The 23626-nt window shown below is 44.9% G+C and overlaps 4 protein-coding genes and 1 pseudogene across 6 annotated transcripts in view; 3 read left to right on the forward strand and 2 right to left on the reverse strand.

The window, feature by feature from the left end:
• The window catches only part of LOC128763497 (RNA-binding protein Musashi homolog 2-like), a 70458-nt gene extending 59455 nt beyond the window's left edge, over positions 1 to 11003 (reverse strand). The window contains exon 1 of the mRNA XM_053872322.1: positions 10897 to 11003. The gene's annotated coding sequence lies outside the window, so the exon portion shown is untranslated. The remainder of the gene's footprint in view (positions 1 to 10896) is intronic.
• LOC128763498 (transcription factor 7-like 1-C) lies at positions 3794 to 22565 on the forward strand. The gene is made up of 8 exons (XM_053872326.1): positions 3794 to 3935; positions 4581 to 5103; positions 5239 to 5291; positions 5378 to 5446; positions 5532 to 5679; positions 6012 to 6119; positions 6214 to 6262; positions 22168 to 22565. Exons 2-7 carry the CDS (start codon positions 4594 to 4596, stop codon positions 6259 to 6261), a joined length of 936 nt encoding a protein of 311 aa, XP_053728301.1. The 5' UTR covers positions 3794 to 3935; positions 4581 to 4593; the 3' UTR covers position 6262; positions 22168 to 22565.
• LOC128764096 (uncharacterized) lies at positions 8831 to 9771 on the forward strand (annotated as a pseudogene).
• On the reverse strand, positions 12992 to 17927 carry LOC128763503 (protein pirA-like). 3 transcript variants are annotated; one of them, XM_053872333.1, is made up of 7 exons: positions 17849 to 17927; positions 15072 to 15218; positions 14696 to 14821; positions 14178 to 14599; positions 13878 to 14081; positions 13608 to 13799; positions 12992 to 13423 (listed from the first exon to the last, which is right to left on the reverse strand). In XM_053872333.1, the coding sequence occupies exons 4-7, from the start codon at positions 14305 to 14307 to the stop codon at positions 13353 to 13355; spliced, it is 597 nt and encodes a 198-aa protein (XP_053728308.1). In that variant the 5' UTR covers positions 14308 to 14599; positions 14696 to 14821; positions 15072 to 15218; positions 17849 to 17927; the 3' UTR covers positions 12992 to 13352. The 3 variants fall into 3 exon arrangements, with proteins under 3 accessions (XP_053728308.1, XP_053728309.1, XP_053728310.1); XM_053872334.1 differs by having other exon boundaries at positions 15072 to 17623; positions 17849 to 17885; XM_053872335.1 differs by lacking the exon at positions 17849 to 17927 and adding an exon at positions 15306 to 15331.
• Positions 18061 to 21776, forward strand: LOC128763504 (protein pop-1-like). Its single transcript, XM_053872336.1, has 8 exons — positions 18061 to 18121; positions 19359 to 19437; positions 19518 to 20039; positions 20175 to 20227; positions 20314 to 20382; positions 20468 to 20615; positions 20948 to 21055; positions 21142 to 21776. Exons 3-8 carry the CDS (start codon positions 19533 to 19535, stop codon positions 21187 to 21189), a joined length of 933 nt encoding a protein of 310 aa, XP_053728311.1. The 5' UTR covers positions 18061 to 18121; positions 19359 to 19437; positions 19518 to 19532; the 3' UTR covers positions 21190 to 21776.
• Positions 22566 to 23626: the final 1061 nt, after the last annotated feature.

Raw genomic sequence — 23626 nt, forward strand, 5'->3', positions numbered from 1 at the left:
AATATAATATTGTATGCATAAAAAATTTTTTTATACATAGCAGAGGATGTGGATGGGCCAGCGGCAGGTGAAGGTGGAGGAGCTGACGCAGCAGCAGCAGCAGCAGAAGCACCAGATGAGGAAGCAGGAGGTTCCACCTCTGTACCTTCATCAAAGGTTTCTTCAAATTCCTCCTCTTCCTCATCATCAACATGATGGCATGTTTCTGGAAAATGAGAACATAGTGTGATTATATTTCCTATTGAGAAAGCTCAACACACTTTAATATAGTGAGTATTTAGATTCTCAACAACAACTATTACCTGCTGCTGGTGGTGCTGCAGTCATGTTCCCCGACGTCTCCCTCGGGGTGATGAAGGGGTCCAGGAAGGAGAGGACGGCGAACCTCCTCCACTTTACCTGGCTAGATGCCACTGACCCACTCTTTTTCTCCATGGCCTTCGTCTTCTCTCTCATGTAAATATCCCTGAGTCCCTTCCATTTTTTTGCAGATCTCCACTGAAGGAAAAGTAAATATTTATGTTTAATATCCCGACGATACATCCACTATAGCGCTACGTATATTAAGCAATAATGATAAATATCACAACTCACCAGGGACGTCAATGGTTTTGCTGACTTCCCTCCAGGCAAGCTCCTTTCTGTTTCTGTCTTGGTAAAAGGGGCATTGCGGGTCGTAAAGGACCGGGCATGCAGCCACCGCAGAAATCAGCGTGTCGTCCATCTTGTCCTTTTCTTTTCCAATTTCCCCCTCATGCGTTACATCACTCGGGATCTGGTCTCTGATTGGTCAACGCACCGCAGTTGGTTGCAGTAGTTCAAAAAATGGAACTGCGACTGTCGCAGTAGCCCAGTTGTGTCGTCTCTAGTAGCCGGAACATATGTAGCTCAAATCGCATAGCGTCGCACACTCCAGTCGTGTCGCTGCCATGTTGGTCGCCGCTGATCGCCGTCAATCGCCCAACTCCTTTGACTTTGTATGCAAATCAGTCGTGTCGCTCGCGGAAGTCGCGTTCGGTGTGAACGTACCTTAAGACAGCGGTTCATAAAAACAAGGTCAAGCAGCGGACACAGGGGACAAAGAAGCTACAGGCTGGAAGAAGACAACAACGACTCTCTGCTGACCTGGTTGACCATCAACTCTTTCCAATGTCACTCAGAAACCATGAAGTGGCAGCTCGGGTGAAGTGCATGTCCACACCTGAGAAACAGTCTCCAGGCTCCTTGGATCAGGGCTCAAGTCATATAAAACTGTGCAAAGAGATGCAAAGAAGAGGCAGGCTGAGGTTTGCATAAGACCACAAGGATTTGAAAACACCACTTGAAAACGTATAAACACACACAGAAGAGCATAAAAACGTCAAAATCTAGCAGGATGACTTAAAATGACTGAAAAAGCCCTTCAAAGCTCCAATGATAATTCTTCAGTGTTCTCTGCAGTAGCGTGGCAGGGCGACCCAACTATTGATCTGAAGGGATGCCAGGTTAACACTCCCATGTTGCTAACATTGGCTGATGACAATCGCAGATAAGAAGACGATGACGTTGCTTCTTGCAGTGTCACTTTAAACAAAAATTACAACTGCTTCAGTAGAGGCAGCACATCAGACGTGCAGCATCTCGTACACTGCAAAGGTGAGGCTGAAACTACTCACCTGTGGTTATGTGTGCTGCCTTCTGTGAGTCACTGAAGTCCAGGCTCCAGCTCTCAGTTGAAGTTGGCGTTGTTGGTGTCCACAAAAGCCTGCGTGAACATGCCATAGGCAGCTTCTTGTGCAGTTTCTCCACCATCTTCTAAGGACCTGTGCAGACCAGGAACATGAGTTTTAAACTTATTACAAGCCAATGGTTCACACTTTTTTCCCATGGTTCTCTCTCATTTCTCTTACAGCGTAGCGCATTCAGGAACTGTTCATGGGTTCCACCGTCATCTCTGGGCACAGTCATTCCAGACTCCTGAAGCACTGTACAGTGACCTCAGAAGTCAACTGTTTCTCTGCTTCATAAAAAAAACAAGGAGCGCAGTGTCAATATTCAAGAGGAAAAAATGACATCTTCTTAATAGATTCTTCATTGAAGTTAACAGTTGAAAGCATTTCAAGATCATAAGGGAAAGACAGGTACTTCATCTTGCTTTAGTACTGATTGAGTACTCTTGTTTTTTTAACCACACTTAATCTCCTCATTTCACTTTTTGTGATGACGATAAATGTTGTCAATAGACGGTTCGAGGATAATGGAACTTGACATCGTTATCATCATCATCCTTTCACCATCATCATCCAAATGTGACAATGTAACAAATTCATCAGTCTTTTTAAGACTTCCAGAGCAACAAAGTCAATGGGACACATCATCTACAAGCTGCGAGGTGCCTCTTGGGTCAGTCAACTAGTATTTCATCATCATATCCAGGGAAACCACACGCAGGACTTGCAGTCACTGAATCCAGAAGTCCTCTGGTATTACTACTGAAAATGAACTGACTGTACATTACAAGAGCACCACAATGATTGAAGTCATAAAGGCTTGACAGAGATCAGACTTCATATTCATGCTCAGTAGGTTAAGTACTATGAATCAGCAAGGTCTCATAGATTTTAACTGCAGAAATATTCATTTATTGTACAGTAACTACGGTGGATTGCAGTCATTACAAGTGTTAAGCAACAAATTTCAATTGATAAAAAAAGATTCTCAATGGTTTCTTCATCTGAATCCATATTTATGTTTAGCAGGTTATGTACTGTGACTGAGCAAAGTTTCACGCATTATATATTATTGATTTATTGCACATAAGAACTTTAGTGGCGTTAGCTTAGCCGCATGCTAACGTCAACCTCGTCGCAATTTTACATAGAATTTTAATTTTATATTTTAAAAGTCATGCTGAAAGACCTCATCAAAAGTTATTTTTCAGTTGGGTTGAGCAACAATGAAATGCTCGCTGCTTTAGCTCACATTAGCCACATTGTTTCATTGCTTTCATTGGACTGTACAAGTTAAACATCAGCTTTCATGCAATTCATTAGTGTTTCTTTGTGTCTTTTCAAAATAGAATGTCGAAAAACATTTCATGAAAACACTGTTGAGGCCGTGCGTGCATTTCTAATGTGCGCATGAAAACCTTTCAGGTGACATCAATGGGAATATTGAACGTCATGCTCGCAGGATTAGAAGTACGGGAGCAGAACAAAGCAACATACATACCCTTTCCCCGTCAAACTCGTCCAGTTGAAAGCTCCAACGCGAGCGGATTGGAAGAGTGGCAGTTGCCATTTCACCGTACTTGGTTTTTCATCGTCAACTGAATTAAAGTTGCAATATATCTTTACACCACTTGGGGGAGCTGTTTAATTGCTGTTGTGGGACGCTATGTCCTGATGCGAAGAAGAACGCCGCAACTTCTTTTGATATATATCTATTGAAAATAAAAAACATACAGAATAAACAAGCAGACATGACAAACTAAAGACACGGAAAACACCCTGGGAATTATAATAAATGACAATCATAACACTGGAGATGAAAATCGAAACAACCATACAAAAAGATCCATATATCACATCCAGTTGAGTTTATTTAATCGATCACAAACATCTACCGTTTTGATTGTTTTTAGATTCAGGGAACCTTTGATCGTTGATAGATAACATCCCACCTCTTTTTTCCTGACTAAAAATGTCGGCTTCCTCAAGCAGAACACCGTAACGTCTGAGTTTGAAACTGACAACTTCGTCTCCATGGCGCACAGTCGCCATCTTCTTTTGTCTCCACGGCCCTAATTGGCCGTCGTATCGCACTTACGTCAGTCATCCGCGCGAATGTCCTGGTGACGGAGCCAGCCAGCTGTTTAATGCCTTTGATACGTCACAATGCGACCAAATAAATTGGTTTTGCAACGTCGTTTCACCACATTTGGCTTCAAACCCTTGGTGAGTATCAAGCTTCTTCAAGAAACCTGCGCAGGTTCATTGACACACACCATTGCTAATGTGACACTCTTTACAAGAACAACTGATCAAATGTCACTACAGCGCTACATGTACACTATTCTAGTCTGAAGATTATTGTGATACATCTGAATAAATATGGATAATTCAGTCGTCATTCAAAATAAGAATCGGGTTGTGGTGCTCTGAATTCACCGCAGACAGCCGAAACCAGACTGTTCTTGTCGTCGTGTTCGGGAAAACCACAGGATTTGTGATTGTTGAACATGGAATTATGGTATCACTGGTGATAAACCGGGTCTGTCGCTAAATTAGGACTTGACACAACCATTTCCAACAATTGTGGGACTGAAGGAGCGGCCGCTGTTACTGAGGCGCTTGGTTCCACAGGTGGTATGGACCTGACAGCCCGCAGCCGCCTCGGCAGGCCACCCGATCCTCGGTCCACACTCGGGTTGTTCATGTAGGGAAATACAAGCCTGTTTCATCCCAGAGTATCTTGATGCCAACAATATGTCCGACTGAACAGATGCATCATGGCCAGCGAAACGCTGTGTGACATTAGCCTAGCCACATGCTAACATCAAACTTTTGTGTCCTCTTTAACTCGTTCAATCTTTTACACAGGTACAATTGCAGAATGGAAACAGTCACAACAGAGCAGAGCAGTTCCTCACCTGAGTGGATGGACTTTGAGACGGACCTAGACATGGTCCTCTCTACTCTGAAATCTATGTTTGGCGAGCTTCCATCTGCGCCTGCTCCTCAAGAATCACCCCATTTACCTGGGAATGTCCTACCTGAGGTGGAACAAAGTGGTTTCACCGATGGACTCAATGGGACGGGGACGGTCACACACAACATCAACCCCTTCCAATGTGGAGCCACAACAGTGCCGCCATATGGAGGAGTCCTGGCAGATCACAATGTTGGGGCAGCACGCGCTGGTTTCATGTCAGGAGCCAACATGCAGCCCCTATGTTGTCAATGCCCACATGGGATGAGATGGCTGCAGTTTCCCCCTCAGTTCCTGGTGCCACAGCCAGGTGGACCTGTGGCTGGTGCTCTTGTGAGCCCCATGTATCTGGACAACTCCTTCATGCCGTATGGTTTTGTGAACCATCAACAAGGTGCTTGTTTCCCATGCCAGGTGAGTGTCCGATATAGTCCATTTCAATTGTTGATATCATTTACAGTAGCAGTACTCGCCCAACAAGCTGACTGAAAAGGATGGCTGTACATCTTTGAATGTGTTTGTGATAATATTCTCTAATATTCTCCCCAGAAGGAGCAAGTACCAGCCCTGGAAGGTGGCAGCGTGAGTTCCCCAGGTTCTTTGTAAGTGTCACACTCGTAATGTTGTGCATTTGTATCAAGCTTTTGTGTGTTTATAACCTAAAACCAAACTTCCCTCTTCAATCTAGCCACAATGGCAAGCAGTGTGTCCGAACCAAGCCCTGCCCTGAGCCTTCACCTCAGGTCCTCACGTCCAAGTATGTTCTCTGGCCTCTAACGCTTGATAGTTCCAAAGTTAAATGTTGAGGCTGATCTAATGAAGAGGACCATGATGTTTTCCAGACGCAAACGTGGTGTGGAACCAAACGGAGCCTACATCAGGAGACCACCCAATGCCTTCATGGTCTTCATGAGGGAGAACAGGGAGATCATCACTCGTACCCTAAAACCCAAACACAGCGTGGAGACCAACACCATCCTGGGAGAGATGGTGAGTGTTTACAGTCAAACAGCCAAGATCAAAGTGAAACATGACTCTCATGACTAATCTGGCATCATTGATGAAGAAGCATGTGGGAACGTCACAGACATTATGATATATTCACAATATTTTGCCTCTACTGTTCTCTTTCAAGGTGGAGTTTGCATGTTCTCTCTGTGCCTGTTGGGGCTTTCTCCGGGTTCTCCAGTTTCCTCCCACAGCCCAAAGACAAGCTCACTGGGTTCATCGGACACTCTAAAATAGAATTGAATTACCAGAGAAACTTTGACGCTCATAGTTCCTCAGTTACACAGAGTGAACTCACCTTTCTGTTTCCACAGTGGAGGAAAATGTCAACAGATGAGCAGGACATTTATTACCAGAAGGCAACAGAGGAGCGAAGAATCCACGCGGAGAAATACCCGGAGTGGTCCAGCCAGGACAACTATGTAAGACATCTTCTTATCACACTGTCTTGTCTGAGAGCTTGGGGATTACGTCAAATTAATTGTTTTTTTGTTTTTTGTTTTTTTTTTTGTGAAGGGAAAGAAGGTCAAGAGGCAGAGAAAGAAAAAAAGCATCATCATCTGAAGTTAGAGTTCATCTTTTGTTTTGTGTATATGAAATAAAAATATATATATATATTTTTTAATCTAAATGAAGCAGCAGATTTTGTCAGAATGTTTTTTAATGAAGTACTTTGGTTTGGAAGGATGTTTAGTTTGTATATCTGTATCTGGACTTCGAACACAGAGGTTGATGGTGTGTGCAATGTTCCACATTCTGTCTAGCACCAGTGGCATTTTCATGAGCTCTTTAAAAACTGTCTGTCCACCCAAGAACTGGACGTACAGCCTCCTAAAGTGATGTCAATGCGTTCAGCAAAGTGCACATGCTTCATGGTGGAGTTTGCCAACAAGTGAGTGGATGGGCGAGTTGGGTTCCTTGTGGCGGGAGAGGACCGAAATAAAAAAAGGGGAATGCCATGGTGATAAACAGGCATAGCACGTGAACAATGTTGTGGAAGACAAGGAGTCAGATAGGATCAGGAGGAACATCGGAACATAGGAGAAAAAGATCTGGAACAAGTGCCAAATGTTTCGAGGTCTAAGTTGAGATGGAGGTCAAAAGAAACCACCTGAGGAGTGGCAAAGGACAGCAAAAGCTGTGAAGTGTAAATAGTGTTGGCTGTATTGTCAGTGAGAAGGGAGGTCAGCATCAGTGACTGCAGAATGATTTGATACTGAGAAATAAACTCATAGATCTGTCCTTCAGTCAAAACTATAGTCTGAATTAACATAGATGAATGTACAGTTGGGCAAGAAGACTCAGCCTGGGTGAGCCTGGCTTGGGAAGGAGCATCGGTCTGTTCTGTTTTGCTCTTTAAGTTTGCTGGAGTTGGTCTCCTGCTTATTGTCTGTGATCCACATTCTATTAAAAGAAAATGAAAAACACTGTACTGTGAAACATAAATTATTTATTCAAGTATTGCCCGTGTATTCTGTGTGGACACACGACACAAGGACTTGTACAGCTTCCAAGCCTACAAGCGGTGACGCGGTAAGGGAGGTGTCTCCGTGTCCATCAGCGGACATCGTCTCACCTACCGTTCTTCCTCCGGCACAGCTAATGCAGTGCGAAGTCGAAGACGACTGTCAGATGGACGAGCTGCAGTCTTTTCACCGCTCGCAGTGGTGCTCAGACAAGGAGAACGACGACAGTGTGGAGAAGATGGCGATGCAGTCAGCGAGCAGCGTCGCTCCCGCCAAAACGTCGCTCCACCAGGAATTAGTCAGCTTAATTCAACGCACCGTTGATAAGTTGGGACTTTCATGGCCGGACCCTGAGCCGTCCACGTCCTCCCGGAAGCCTCCTCGCCCGCTGCCGGTCCTGGACGATTTAACGAGGGAGGTAAAGTCTTCCTGGGGGGCTCCTCAGAAGACCCGCTCTCCCATCCAGGCATACAGTGCCTGGTCGACTCTGCTCACCGAGCCAGAGTTGGGCTACCTCGCCATGCCTCCTCTGGAGGAGTCGGTGGCTGCGCACCTGTGCCCCTCCCTCTCCACGGTGAAACCGAGGCTCCCGTCGAAGGGCTGTAGGCTAACGGCTAGCTTAGCCGAGCGTTCATACAAGGCGGCAGGTCAATCGGTCGCGTTGTTGAACAATATATGCTTACTCCAAGCATACCAGGCTTTCCTCCTCCGCGAGTTGGAAGGTAACGCCACCCCGGAGACCTACGTGGAGCTTCGGAAGGCGACGGATTTCTGCCTCAATATGGCGAAGGGAGCGGCGCAAGATGCGGGACGGGTGATGGGTTTCTCTGTTGAGACTCATCGTCATCTGTGGTTGAATCAGACACAGATGTCAGAAAAGGAGAAGAACAGGCTCCTCGATGCTCGTGTCACAACCTCAGGATTATTCGGCCCTGTGGTGGACTCCATCACGCATAAATTTGAGTGACAGCAGAAGGAGTCTGTGGCTCAGCCAACTCTGACAAAAGAGGTCACTTCTTTGTTACAGAAGGGCGCCATTCGCCAAGAGGCGAAGAGGTGAACAGCGGGTTCTACTCCAGGTATTTTCTCGTTCCCAAGAAGGACAGTTGCTCACTCCGTCCGATTTTGGACCTGAGAGCAATCATTCACAAGTTGAAAAGCTTCCTCTCCAGATGTTGACTCACCGTCGACTGTTCAGGTCTGTACGGAGAGGGGATTGGTTCACTTCAGTGGACCTAAAGGATGCTTACTTCCACATCCAGATCGTGGAGAGACACAGAAAATACCTGAGGTTTGCTGTGCAGGGGAAAAGCTACGCGTTTTGTGTCCTTCCTTTCGGTCTCTCCCTGGCACCAAAGATTTTTTCAGTGATTGTAGAGACGGCAATTGCTCCTCTACATGCTCAGGGCATCAGAGTGATGTCATATCTGGACGATCTGCTTGTAATTGCAGACTCAAGAGAGCTAGCTGTAGCTCAAACAAATGTTCTGGTCAGTCACCTTCACAATTTGGGGTTTCTGGTGAACTGGGAAAAAACACAGTCTATTTGGGGCGTCGAGCTGAACTCTGTGTCGATGAGAGCGCGCCTTACTCAGGAGAGAAAAATGAAAATTATTACCGCTGCCCAGGTGCTTTGTCAGAAGCGCACTGTCAAGGCACGTCAGGTAATGGTTCTACTCGGTTTGATGGCAGGTGCATCATCCGTGGTTCCCCTAGGTCTGCTGAAGATGAGACCTATGCAACGCTGGTTTATAAATCAGCATGTCAATCCCAAAAGGGAGCTCTCCAGGGTCCGGACAATTTCAGCACCATGCCTCGAGACTCTGTGTTTTTGGCTCAATCCATTCAATCTCAGAGTAGGTGTACGGATGGGCCCGGTTACGCTCCGCACAGTAATAAAAACAGACGCCTCCCTGTACGGTTGGGGGGCAGTCTGCGAGGGCCGGTCAGTCCGAGGCAGATGGAGAGGGTCAGAAACTCGTCACATCAATGTTCTAGAGCTGGAAGCCGTGTGGCTTGCGCTGAAACATTTTGCTCACCTGCTGGCAGGGAGACATGTTCTGATTCGATCAGACAACACTGCAACGATTGCTTATATCAATCGTCAAGGCGGAGTGCGGTCTCAGAGCATGCACCAGGTCGCAAAGAAAATCTGGCTGTGGTCACACAGTCGGTTGTGTTCACTGTTAGCCCATCACATTCGGGGCAGAACTTGGCAGCCGACCTCCTTTCAAGGGGGAAACCTCAGGATGCAGACTGGCATCTCCATCCTCAAGTGGTGGAAGAAATTTGGTCCCGTTTCGGACGGGCAACAGTGGACTTGTTCGCTTCACAAGACACAGCTCATTGTCAGCTATGGTTCTCCATTCAGAACGACAATCCACCGTTGGGCCAGGATGCGCTAGCTCATCTTTGGCCGGAGGGTCTGCTGTATGCGTTCCCACCTATTCCCCTCTTACAACAGGTGTTGGACAAGGTGAGAGAGGAAAACGCTCAGGTGATTTTAGTGGCTCCGAACTGGCCCACTCAGTCATGGTTTGCAGACCTGAAGTCCCTGCTTTCAGGAACACCGTGGTCTTTTCCGGTGCGTCCCGATCTGTTGACGTAGGCAAGGGGGGAGATTTTTCATCCGGCTCCTCAAAAGTGGAAACTTGCTGTTTGGCCCCTGAATGGGACCGTCTTTTAGGCGAAGGGTTGCCTCGTGAAGTTGTGGAGGTAATACAAAACGCCAGAGCTCTGTCAACAAGGACGCTTTATGCGTACAAGTGGAAAGTTTTTGAGCATTGGCGCAAGGAGCGGGAAACTGATCCATTCAGTTGCAAGATAAATATTATTTTGCTCTTCCTGCATGACCTCCAGACAAGAGGTCTGTAAACTTCAACACTTAAGGTGTATTTGGCTGCCATATCTGCATGTCATATTGGCATCGATGGCAAGGCTCCGGGAGCTCACATTCTTGTGTCCCGGTTCATGCAGGGCACTCGAAGGATGCACACTCCGAGGCACTCTTACTCCTTCTTGGGATTTGATAACAGTTCTACATGCTCTCACACACGCACCTTTTGAGCCTCTCCAGAGTGTGGAGTTGAAGATGTTGTCTCTATTGGTGGTAATAGTGTCAGCAAAGTGAGTTGGGAACCTGGCAGCTCTTTCTGTTCATGAGTCCTGCTTGCATTTCTCGCAAGACAACAGAAAGTTGTCACTGCGACCAAATCCTGATTTTCAGCCTAAGAGCATAAAAGCTGGGTTTAGGTCCATTTTCCTTGAGTTTGAAATTTTTTGCCCTCCTCCTTTTCAATCCAAGGAAGATGAGCGGCTACATGCGCTGGGCCCGCTTCGTGCTCTCTCTACGTATGTAGAGCGTACCAGGGATCTGCGACAATCTAATCAGCTCTTTGTTAGTTATGGCTCCCAGTCATTGGGAAAACTGGTGTCTAAGGACCATCTGTCTGGGTGGATAGTGGAAGCCATCTCCCTGGCCTATTCAAGTGCAGGTCAGGTGCCTCCAGAAGGGCTCAGAGCTCAGTCTACTCGGGGGACAGGTTTAACATCTCAGCCAGAGGCTGTGGGGTGTTTTTGAATTTCACGAGGTCTATTCATCCTGCAACCTCCAGTGGTTCTGTCCTATGTGTCAGCGAGGTGTGGGTGGATACAAATGGCAGTACGAACTCGAGTTCGAAATGATGTAAAACGGTGGGGTTGTGCTACAACAATCTTTGAAGCTGTCTCATACAGTAGTTCCTCAGATAAACTGTTTTGTGATCAGTTGAGCTTCTTCACATTTTTCATGTTGTCAGTCATCTGACAGATAACAGCAATGATCAATGTGCAAACTTCCCTGTGCCTCAGGTGTGGGGGCGGAGCCTCCAGCGAAAACCCTGCCAAATTGAGGAGCAGGTAAGTTGTTGTCAGATACTAATGAAGTATTGCAGCCTTGTTCAATATCTGTTTGTGTCAATCCACTTTAGATTCGTTGTGCCTGAATGATAGGTGAGACTGAGTTGACTTCAGATTTCCTTTTTTGTTTCTTGTCACATAGGTCGTTTGACAGTGTGTCACTATAGTCACTATATCGCTGTCACCTTGTGGTCATTTATGGATACTGTTCGGGATTCGCCTGTCTTTTTTTTGTTCGTCAATCAATGATAATACATCCACGAAAAAAGCAAGCAAACACTTCGTGTTTTTCTGAAATCAGCATCTCTACATGTTTAACCGCCATTCCATTATTGTAGCTCCAACACAAGCCCACTCTACTTTATGAGGTTTGGAATAGGTGAAGACCAGAACCAAATCTGAAAGTATCAGAAAAGGATGAAAAAACAAAACAAAACAATGTTGTGGTCATTATCATCTTGCCAAGAGGACAAGGTGGATGGCAAAAACAGTACTAGTAGCACCTCCAATGTAAAAATGGTATGGAAAAAAATACCACGACTGACCATGCCAAATGAGTTCCAAGGAAAAGTTTTGAATGAGGAAAAGGGATACGCAATGAGTGTCAGGTTGCTTCCGTCCTTAAAATGTCTAAAGGTACGTTCACACCGAACGCGACTTTTCAGTCGCGGTAGCGCCAGTCGTCAGTAGCAGGTAGCTTGCTCAGGTAGTGATTAGTTGCCACCTGCCCGGATCGAACATGTCGCCAAAGTAGGTCAGTCGCCGGGGGGCGTGGTCTCAAGTTGTGAATTGTGGATTTAAAGATGGCGGAGCTTGGTCACATACAAGCTGTTGCGGCGCTTTATCTTTTGGGAAAAACAGTATTTGTGTTTTTATATTCACAAGTATTTATTCAATTTAGCAGGTATCTTGCAACTGGAGATTCCTTCAGGACTATTGCCAACAGCTTCCGTGTTGGTGTGTCAACTGTCCAAGGAATTGTCCCAGAGGTTGCAGCTGCCATTTGGGATTCCCTTGTGGGCGAGTTCATGGCTGTGCCCTCCACAGCCGAGTGGCAGTCCATTGCTCAACAATTTGAAGAGTGATGGAACTTTCCGCTTTGCTGTGGGGCCCTGGACGGGAAACACATCATCATGAAATCCCCACCAAACTCAGGATCTCTTTTTTACAATTACAAGGGAACGTTTTCTCTAGTTCTCCTTGCAGTTGTAGACTCCAAATACTGCTTCCGAGTGATTGATGTTGGTGGGTACGGGAGAAACCGGGCAAATTCAGCCTTTGGTCAGGCTCTAAGATCCGGTTCTGTCTCCCTGCCTGCTGACCGTCCACTTCCCGGAGATGGCCACAGAGGACCACAGCCATATGTGTTTGAGGCAGATGAGACTTTTCCCCTGCAGAAGAACCTCATGAGACCATTCCCTGGGCGCACCCTCCCTCCTGAGCGAAGTGTGTACAACTACCATCTGGCCAGGGCCCGGCTGGTTGTTGAGAATGCTTTTGGCATTCTTTCATCACAGTGGAGGTTGTTTAGGCGCGTCATTGATGTCCATCCTGATGTTGTGGAGAAGTGCGTGAAGGCTACGTGTGTTCTTCACAATTACCTACGGATGTCAACAGGGGATGCATCAGCAAGACAGAGCGTTCCATTTCATGCAGGCGAGCCACTTCCAGGTCTGGGTCGTGTTGCAGCAAACAACCAGAGCAGGGAAGCTCTCCGGGTGAGGGAAACCTTTGTGCAGTACTTCTCTGCAGAGGGGCCAGTTCCATGGCAGCCACACACCTAGAGCACATTCAGTGCACCACGACGGCTCTTTGAAGAGCCACACACCTATTTCAAAAGAGCAAAAGTTCCTTGCACATTATTTATCATGTCTGCAATAAAATAAAACTGCGTCCATTTTGTTTAACTCGAGTTGAGTTTTGCACTGTTTTTCAGTTTCGTAACTTGAAACTAAGCATTTCGACAACAAGACCAAGGTTCCCACTCAAAACATTTATGAACAAAAAGACACATTGCTGTACATACACAACTTAAATAGACTCTTTATGAAAGGAGCTTGCCTGGAGGAATGAGGGACTTGAGAGAGAAGAGGAAGGACAGGGAGCCTGGTTCCTATGATCCAGAAATTGGAAATGAAAAATACATAAATAAATAAATCAATAAAAGAAATAACCTAATTAGCTGCTTGTTTCCCGAGTGCGTTCATAAACTAAATGGTGAATGTCCAGAAGAAGAGCTTCTTTTTTGTCTAACGACAATCTCTGGATGATAGGAACCAGGCTCATAAAAAATCACTCCTCTGCTGAGGGAGGTGGAGCCTCCTCTTCCACAGATGATGTGGATGACCGCTTCCTTTTTTGTTCTGTAAATAAGGAATATATTGATTTCAATTATATAAGTCAATGATTACCAATAACAATAATCTGTATATCATAAATCACAGAAAAATGATAAGTAAAATGACAATTTATGTTATGGAGTTTAAACATATTAATAACAGTACAATCATTTAATATCGTATGCATAAAAAATATTTTTATACATACTTCGGGGTCCAGCAGAGGATGTGGATGGGCCAGCGGCAGGTGAAGGTGGAGGAGCTGACGAAGCAGCAGCACCAGATGAGGAAGCAGGAGGTTCTGTACCTTCATCAAGGGTTTCTTCAAATTCCTCCTCTTCCTCATCATCAACATGATGGCATGTTTCAGTAAAATGAGTAAAATGAGCTCCAACGTGATCTGTAAAAATCTTTCTATTCAGAAAGCTCATTACACTTTAATATAGTGAGTATTTAGATTCTCAACAACAACTATTACCTGCTGCTGGTGGTGGTGGTGCTGCTGCAGTCATGTTCCCCGACGTCTCCCTCGGGGTGATGAAGGGGTCCAGGAAGGAGAGGACGGCGAACCTCCTCCACTTTACCTGGCTACATGCCACTGACCCACTCTTTTTCTCCATGGCCTTCATCTTCTCTCTCATGTAAATATCCCTGAGTCCCTTCCATTTTTTGCAGATCTCCACTGAAGGAAAAGTAAATATTTATGTTTAATATCCCGACGATACATCCACTATAGCGCTACGTATATTAAGCAATAATGATAAATATCACAACTCACCAGGGACGTCAATGGTTTTGCTGACTTCCCTCCAGGCAAGCTCCTTTCTGTTTCTGTCTTGGTAAAAGGGGCATTGCGGGTCGTAAAGGACCGGGCATGCAGCCACCGCAGAAATCAGCGTGTCGTCCATCTTGTCCTTTTCTTTTCCAATTTTCCCCTCATGCGTTACGTCACTCGGGATATGGTCTCTGATTGGTCAACGCACCGCGACTGGTCGCAGTAGTTCAAAAAATGGAACTGCGACTGTCGCAGTAGCCCAGTTGTGTCGTCTCGAGTAGCCAGAACATATGTAGCTCAAATCGCGTAGCGTCGCACACTCCAGTCGTGTCGCTGCCATGTTGGTCGCCGCTGATCGCCGTCAATCGCCCAACTCCTTTGACCTTGTATGCAAATCAGTCGTGTCGCTCGCGGTGTGAACTTACCTTAAGACAGCGGTTCATAAAAACAAGGTCAAGCAGCGGACAGAGAGGACAAAGAAGCTACAGGCTGGAAGAAGACAACAACGACTCTCTGCTGACCTGGTTGACCATCAACTCTTTCAAATGTCACTCAGAAACCATGAAGTGGCAGCTCGGGTGAAGTGCATGTCCAGACCTAAGAAACAGTCTCCAGGCTCCTTGGATCAGGGCTCAAGTCAAATAAAACTGTGCAAAGAGATGCAAAGAAGAGGCAGGCTGAGGTTTGCATAAGACCACAAGGATCTATTGACCTGAAGGGCTGCCAGGTTAACACTCCCATGTTGCTAACATTGGCTGATGACAATCGCAGATAAGAAGACGATGACGTTGCTTCTTGCAGTGTCACTTTAAGCAAAATTACAACTGCTTCAATAGAGGCAGCACATCAGACGTGCAGCATCTCGTACACTGCAAAGGTGAGGCTGAAACTACTCACCACTGGTTATGTGTGCTGCCTTCTGTGAGTCACTGAAGTCCAGGCTCCAGCTCTCAGTTGAAGTTGGCGTTGTTGGTGTCCACAAAAGCCTGCGTGAACATGCCATAGGCAGCTTCTTGTGCAGTTTCTCCACCATCTTCTAAGGACCTGTGCAGACCAGGAACATGAGTTTTAAACTTATTACAAGCCAATGGTTCACACTTTTTTCCCATGGTTCCCTCCCATTTCTCTTACAGCGTAGCGCATTCAGGAACTGTTCATGGGAGGTTCATGGAGGTGGTCCACACTTACAAATACCTGGGAGTGCAGTTGGATGACAAACTGGACTGGACTGCCAACACTGATGCTCTGTGCAGAAAGGGACAGAGCCGCATGTACTTTCTCAGAAGGCTGGCGTCCTTCAACATCTGCAAGAAGCTGCTACAGATCTTCTACCAGTCTGTGGTAGCGAGCGCCCTCATGTATGCAGTAGTGTGCTGGGGGAGCAGCTTGAAGAAGAAGGATGCTGCACGCCTGGACAAACTGGTGAGGAAGGCAGGCTCTGTTGTTGGCACAGAGCTGGACAGCCTAACATCAGTGGCAGAGAGACGGGCATTGAACAGGTTTCTGTCCATCATTGACAATCCCAGTCATCCTCTGCACAACACCATCTCCAGACAGAGGAGTAGTTTCAGCGACAGACTGCTGTCATTGTCCTGCTCCAGAGACAGACTGAGGAGGTCGTTCCTCACTCACGCCATTCGGCTCTTCAACATCTCTCGGGAAGGATGATAAAATGGACAAATACACTCTAGACTCACTACACACTCACACCAAAGACACACGTGCACTTTAGTTCGTGACACACACACATTCACATGCTGAACTGTTGTTATTTATTTTAATTTTATTTTAATTTTAATTTCCTATCTCATTGTAGCATTTTTTTTTTTTTTTTTTTTTAACTTGCTCTTATGTTTCCACCTGTCATGCTGCTGGAAATGGGAATTTCTCTTCAGAGATCAATAAAGTATCTATCTATCTATCTATCTATCTATGGGTTCCACCGTCATCTCTGGGCCAGTCATTCCAGACTCCTGAAGCACTGTACAGTGACCTAGGAAGTCAATGGTTCCACAAAAAAACAAAAAAACTGATGTTCAGTTAATTCTTGACAAGGAACTAAACACAGTGTCAAGATTCAAGAGGAAAAAAGAAATCTTCTTGAAAGATTCTTAATTGAAGTTAACAGTTGAAATTATTTCAAGGAAAGACAGGTACTTCATCTTGCTTTCGTACTGATTGAGTACTCTTGTTCTTTTAACCACGCTTAGTTTCCAGGCATTTCACTTTTTGTGATGACGATCAATGTTGTCAATAGATGGTTCGAGGATAATGGAACTTGAGATCATCATCATCCTTTTACCATCATCATCCAAATGTGACAATGTAACAAATTCATCAGTCTTTTTAAGACTTCCAGAGCAACAAAGTCAATGGGACACATCATCGGCAAGCTGCGAGGTGCCTCTAGGGTCAGTCAACTAGTATTTCATCATCATATCCAGGGAAACCACACGCAGGACTTGTGGTCACTGAATCCAGAAGTCCTCTGGTATTACTACTGAAAATGAACTGACTGTACATTACAAGAGCACCACAATGATTGAAGTCATAAAGGCTTGACAGAGATCAGACTTCATATTCATGTTCAGTAGGTTAAGTACTATGAATCAGCAAGGTCTCATAGATTTTAACTGCAGAAATATTCATTTATTGTACAGTAACTTCGGTGGATTGCAGTCATTACAAGTGTTAAGCAACAAATTTCAATTGATAAAAAAAGATTCTCAATGGTTTCTTCATCTGAATCCGTATTTATGTTTAGCAGATTATGTACTGTGACTGACCAAAGTTTCACGCATTTTTACTTCAGAAATATTGATTTATTGGACATAAGAACTTTAGTGGCGTTAGCTTAGCCGCATGCTAACGTCAATCTCGTCGCGATTTTACATATTATTTTAATTTTATATTTTAAAAGTCATGCTGAAAGACCTCATCAAAAGTGACTTTTCAGTTGGGTTGAGCAACAATGAAATGCTCGCTGCTTCAGCTCACATTAGCCACATTGTTTCATTGGACTGTACAAGTTAAACATCAGCTTTCATGCAATTAATTTGTGTTTCTTTGTGTCTTTTCAAAATAGAATGTCGAAGAACATTTCATGAACACACTGTTGAGGCCGTGCGTGCATTTCTAATGTGCGCATGAAAACCTTTCAGGTGACATCAATGGGAATATTGAACGTCATGCTCGCAGGATTAGAAGTACGGGAGCAGAACAAAGCAACATACATACCCTTTCCCCGTCAAACTCGCCCAATTGAAAGCTCCAACGTGAGCGGATTGGAAGAGTGGCAGTTGCCATTTCATCGTACTTGTTTTTTTCATCGTCAACTGAATTAAAGTTGCAATATATCTTTACACCACTTGGGGGAGCTGTTTAATTGCTGTTGTGGGACGCTATGTCCTGATGCGAAGAACAACGCCGCAACTTCTTTTGATATATATCTATTGAAAATAAAAAACATACAGAATAAACAAGCAGACATGACAAACTAAAGACACGGAAAACACCCTGGGAATTATAATAAATGACAATCATAACACATGAGATGAAATCGAAACAACCATACAAAAAGTTGAGTTTAGTTTATTCAATCGATCACAAACATCTACCGTTTTGATTGTTTTTAGATTCAGGGAACCTTTGATTGCTGATAGATAACATCCCACCTCTTTTTTCCTGACTAAAAATGTCGGCTTCCTCAAGCAGAACACCGTAAAGTCTGATTTTGAAACTGACAACTTCGTCTACATGGCGCACAGTCGCCATCTTCTTTTGTCTCCACGGCCCTAATTGGCCGTCTATCGCACTTACGTCAGTCATCCGCGCGAATGTCCTGGTGACGGAGCCAGCCAGCCGTTTAATGCCTTTGATACGTCACAATGCGACCAAATAAATTGGTTTTGCAACGTCGTTTCACCACATTTGGCTTCAAACCCTTGGTGAGTATCAAGCTTCTTCAAGAAACCTGCGCAGGTTCATTGACACACACCATTGCTAATGTGACACTCTTTACAAGAACAACTGATCAAATGTCACTACAGCGCTACATGTACACTATTCTAGTCTGAAGATTATTGTGATACATCTGAATAAATATGGATAATTCAGTCGTCATTCAAAATCAGAATCGGGTTGTGGTGCTCTGAATTCACCGCAGACATCCGAAACCAGACTGTTCTTGTCGTCGTGTTCGGGAAAACCACAGGATTTGTGATTATTGAACATGGAATTATGGTATCACTGGTGATAAACCGGGTCTGTCGCTAAATTAGGACTTGACACAACCATTTCCAACAATTGTGGGACTGAAGGAGCGGCCGCTGTTACTGAGGCGCTTGGTTCCACAGGTGGTATGGACCTGACAGCCCGCAGCCGCCTCGGCAGGCCACCCGATCCTCGGTCCACACTCGGGTTGTTCATGGAGGGAAATACAAGCCTGTTTCATCCCAGAGTATCTTGATGCCAACAATATGTCCGACTGAACAGATGCATCATGGCCGGCGAAACGCCGTTTGACGTTAGCTTAGCCACATGCTAACGTCAAACTTTTGGTGATTTTGCAAACAAATACTCTAACCCAAATACCAAATCAAAACATTTATGACACCACAATAGCGCTATACATGCACATTTGACTTGCTTATGTTCCATCAGCATACCCCTCAAACCTCTGAACAACACGCCCTGGTTGGTTACTGATGGTCACTCTTGTTAATGACAGTAACGGCTAAAAACGATTCAAGTAGAAGGATTATATTTCAATAATGAAAATAAGAGATTGTATACAAATGTGATTTGTGTTACAATAGCGGATTCAGCGAGTTCTGTCAGAACCCACTCAAGACACAACTCTTTGGATCGTCAATAGAAAGAAGAAAATCAGCTCAATACATATCGTTATAATATTACATTAGAGATCAAATGTACACTTGACCACCTTGATCCAAGTCTCTTCCAAGGGACCAGGCCTGTCTTGTTGTCGCTGAGCTAAAGCTAATTCAACAACAACCTGGATATTGTATCCGTGATGTAAAAATCTAGTGTTCACTTTACAAGGTTGAAATGAATGCTTGATCTGGATCATCCTTTTACACAGAACTGTATTGTCCAGCAATTTTCACTGAATAACAGGGGACATATTGATCATGCAACTCTAAATAATTCTGTACCCCTCAGGTTCAACAGAGGCACGTTGCACAGCTGTGGTGGAACATTCCGGCGTCTTAAATCTTCTGACCAGACTCTACTGCAGAAGGTAGAGAAACGCATTCAAACTCACAGTATCTATTTGAAAGTAGTAAATGTGTCCTCTTTAACACGTTCAGTCTTTTTCAGAGGCTCAATTGGAGAATGGCAACAGTCACAATAGAGCAGAGCAGTTCCTCACCTGAGTGGATGGACTTTGAGACGGACCTAGACATGGTCCTCTCGACGATGAAATCTATGTTTGGCGAGCTTCCATCTGCGCCTGCTCCTGTCGAATTTCTCCATTCACCCGAGAATGTCCTTCCTGAGCTGGAACAAAGTGGTTTCACAGATGGACTCAATGGGACGGGGACGGTCACACACGACATCAACCCCTTCCAATGTGGAGCCACAACAGTGCCGCCATATGGAGGGGTCCTGGCAGATCACAATGTTGGGGCAGCACGTGCTGGTCTCATGTCAGGAGCCAACATGCAGCCACGATGTTGTCAATGCCCATATGGGATGAGATGGCTGCAGTTTCCCCCTCAGTTCCTGGTGCCACAGCCAGATGGACCTGTGGCTGGTGCTCTTGTGAGCCCCATGTATCTGGACAACTCCATGCCGTATGGTTTTGTGAACCATCAACAAGGTGCTTGTTTCCCATGCCAGGTGAGTGTCCGATAAAGTCCATTTCAATTGTTGATATCATTTACAGTAGCAGTACTCGACCAACAAGCTGACTGAAAAGGATGGCTGCACATCTTTGAACGTGTTTGTGATAATATTCTCTTATATTCTCCCCAGAAGGAGCAAGTACCAGCCCTGGAAGGTGGCAGCGTGAGTTCCCCAGGTTCTTTGTAAGTGTCACACAAGTAATGTTGTGTATTTGTATGAAGCTTTTGTGTGTTTCTAACCTAAAACCAAACTTCCCTCTTCAATCTAGCCACAATGGCAAGCAGTGTGTCCGAACCAAGCCCTGCCCTGAGCCTTCACCTCAGGTCCTCACGTCCAAGTATGTTCTCTGGCCTCTAACGCTTGATAGTTCCAAAGTTAAATGTTGAGGCTGATCTAATGAAGAGGACCATGATGTTTTCCAGACGCAAACGTGGTGTGGAACCAAACGGAGCCTACATCAGGAGACCACCCAATGCCTTCATGGTCTTCATGAGGGAGAACAGGGAGATCATCACTCGTACCCTAAAACCCAAACACAGCGTGGAGACCAACACCATCCTGGGAGAGATGGTGAGTGTTTACAGTCAAACAGTCAAGATCAAAGTGAAACATGACTCTCATGACTAATCTGGCATCAGTGATGAAGAAACATGTGGGAATGTCACAGACATTATGATATATTCACAATATTTTGCCTCTACTGTTCTCTTTCAAGGTGGAGTTTGCATGTTCTCTCTGTGCCTGTTGGGGCTTTCTCCGGGTTCTCCAGTTTCCTCCCACAGCCCAAAGACAAGCTCACTGGGTTCATCGGACACTCTAAAATAGAATTGAATTACCAGAGAAACTTTGACGCTCATAGTTCCTCAGTTACACGGAGTGAACTCACCTGTCTGTTTCCACAGTGGAGGAAAATGTCAACAGATGAGCAGGAGATTTATTACCAGAAGGCAATGGAGGAGCGAAGAATCCACGCGGAGAAATACCCGGAGTGGTCCAGCCAGGACAACTATGTAAGACATCTTCTTATCACACTGTCTTGTCTGAGAGCTTGTGGATTACGTCAAATTAATTGTGTTTTTTGACTTTTTTTGTGAAGGGAAAGAAGGTCAAGAGGCAGAGAAAGAAAAAAAGCATCATCGTCTGAAGTTGGAGCTAATCTTTTTTATAACTGCTTGTTTAGTGTATATGAAATAAAAATGTATTTTTGTTATCTAAATGAAGCAGCTGATTTTGTCAAAATATTTTTGTACTTTGGTTTGGAAGGATGTTTAGTTTGTATATCTGTATCTGGACTTCAAACACAGAGGTTGATGGTGTGTGCAATGTTCCACGTTCTGTCTAGCACCAGTGGCATTTTCATGAGCTCTTTAAAAACTGTCTGTCCACCCAAGAACTGGACGTACAGCCTCCTGAAGTGATGTCAGTGCGTTCAGCAAAGTGTTGAGGAGTGGAAAGCTGCACCAGATTAGCGAGCACTGTAAAGTGAAGACGCCTGAGTGGTGCACATGCTTCATGGTGGAGTCTGCCAACAAGTGAGTGGATGGGCGAGTTGGGTTCCTTGTGGCGGGAGAGGAATAAAAAAAATGTCTGAATTAACATTGATGAATGTACAGTTGGGCAAGAAGACTCAGCCTGGGTGAGTCTGGCTTGGAACAGAGCATCGGTCTGTTCTGTTTTGCTCTTAAGTTTGCTGGAGTTGGTCTCCTGCTTATTGTCTGTGATCCACATTATATTAAAAGAAAATGAAAAACACTGTACTGTGAAACATAAATTATTTATTCAAGTATTGCCCGTGTATTCTGTGTGGACACACGAACGACACAAGGATATTGGACATGAAGAGAACAAATGAAGTCTTGTCCATGAAGTCAAAACTCATCAAACAAACTCATACATCAGAGTCTACCTATTGCTTATGTCAAACATGCAGCATGAAGAGGATTTTAGCGATTACTGAATGTAAATTGTATAAATAATGTCATCAGTACAAAAATACCCGAATGGTCCCTCTGTGGTTGGTCTGAGACACGACTATGATGTATGTGTGTGTCATCTCTCCGTCAAATGAATGTTGGCGACTGATGAAGTAGAAGAGGGGTGTTGAAGAGAGAAGCTCAGGAGGCACTGTGGCAGAGGACCTTCTTCATCACTTCTGTAAAATGAACTGGTCGATGAACTCGTTCTGTTCTGACTCCACTTTGGACAAGGCTTCATACTCGATCTGATATCTGATGAGAGAGAAAGAGATTCAATTAAAAAAAACCTGTAGTGTTGCATTTGCACAAGCAACAATACAAATAAAGACTCATTGAATGAATGCTGATTATGTATGAAACCCACTTGGTATTACTTTGTTACTTTGACTCTTCCACAGGAGACGAGTCACAGGTGAAAGCACCTTTTTCATCTGAACTCCATCAATAAGGATAACTGGCATGAAGAACTCCACATCTGTATCACCTCATCCATCATCACACTGAGGAGGCACCAGGGTTGGTAGTTAGTCAAGTGTGAAAAATGGTCGATGGAAAAAGCTGTGGTAACACCCTGTTTTCAGAGTGAAAAGGGTTAATGGTAATGCTGCTTCTTAGAAAAAACACCGTGCTTCTGTTGACACAATTTCTCTCTAGTTTATCCTGTGGAAACTCCAGCAATATTCCCAAACGTTCAAAGACCTACATGAAGTTGTAAAGCAACACTATAAAATGGGTTCAGATCACGTTTACATTGGTTTTACTGTCCAGCTATAATTAACAGGTATCTCATTCCCAAGAAGAACAGTTGCTCACTCCGTCCGATTTTGGACCTGAGAGCAATCAATCACAAGTTGAAAAAGCTTCCTCTCCGGATGTTGACTCACCGTCGACTGTTCAGGTCTGTACGGAGAGGGGATTGGTTCACTTCAGTGGACCTAAAGGATGCTTACTTCCACATCCAGATCGTGGAGAGACACAGAAAATACCTGAGGTTTGCTGTGCAGGGGAAAAGCTACGCGTTTTGTGTCCTTCCTTTCGGTCTCTCCCTGGCACCAAAGATTTTTTCAGTGATTGTAGAGACGGCAATTGCTCCTCTACATGCTCAGGGCATCAGAGTGATGTCATATCTGGACGATCTGCTTGTAATTGCAGACTCAAGAGAGCTAGCTGTAGCTCAAACAAATGTTCTGGTCAGTCACCTTCACAATTTGGGGTTTCTGGTGAACTGGGAAAAAACACAGTCTATTTGGGGCGTCGAGCTGAACTCTGTGTCGATGAGAGCGCGCCTTACTCAGGAGAGAAAAATGAAAATTATTACCGCTGCCCAGGTGCTTTGTCAGAAGCGCACTGTCAAGGCACGTCAGGTAATGGTTCTACTCGGTTTGATGGCAGCTGCATCATCCGTGGTTCCACTAGGTCTGCTGAAGATGAGACCTATGCAACGCTGGTTTATAAATCAGCATGTCAATCCCAAAAGGGAGCTCTCCAGGGTTCGGACAATTTCAGCACCATGCCTCGAGACTCTGTGTTTTTGGCTCAATCCATTCAATCTCAGAGTAGGTGTACGGATGGGCCCGATTATGCTCCGCACAGTAATAAAAACAG

The sequence above is a fragment of the Synchiropus splendidus genome, chromosome 8 (genome assembly GCF_027744825.2).
Source record: "Synchiropus splendidus isolate RoL2022-P1 chromosome 8, RoL_Sspl_1.0, whole genome shotgun sequence".
Lineage (NCBI taxonomy): Eukaryota > Metazoa > Chordata > Actinopteri > Syngnathiformes > Callionymidae > Synchiropus > Synchiropus splendidus.

Coding starts and splice junctions, on each gene's coding strand:
- LOC128763504 (XM_053872336.1), top strand. CDS start 19,533: ATGGCAACAGTCACAATAGAGCAGAGCAGTTCCTCACCTGAGTGGATG. Junction 20,040..20,174: donor GTGCTTGTTTCCCATGCCAG/GTGAGTGTCCGA, acceptor TATTCTCCCCAG/AAGGAGCAAGTACCAGCCCT. Junction 20,228..20,313: donor GTGAGTTCCCCAGGTTCTTT/GTAAGTGTCACA, acceptor TCTTCAATCTAG/CCACAATGGCAAGCAGTGTG.
- LOC128763503 (XM_053872333.1), bottom strand. CDS start 14,307: ATGGACGACACGCTGATTTCTGCGGTGGCTGCATGCCCGGTCCTTTAC. Junction 13,800..13,877: donor ACCACCACCACCAGCAGCAG/GTAATAGTTGTT, acceptor AGATTTTTACAG/ATCACGTTGGAGCTCATTTT. Junction 13,424..13,607: donor ATCCTCTGCTGGACCCCGAA/GTATGTATAAAA, acceptor CCTTATTTACAG/AACAAAAAAGGAAGCGGTCA.
- LOC128763498 (XM_053872326.1), top strand. CDS start 4,594: ATGGAAACAGTCACAACAGAGCAGAGCAGTTCCTCACCTGAGTGGATG. Junction 5,447..5,531: donor CCTCAGGTCCTCACGTCCAA/GTATGTTCTCTG, acceptor GATGTTTTCCAG/ACGCAAACGTGGTGTGGAAC. Junction 6,120..6,213: donor GGTCCAGCCAGGACAACTAT/GTAAGACATCTT, acceptor TTTTTTGTGAAG/GGAAAGAAGGTCAAGAGGCA.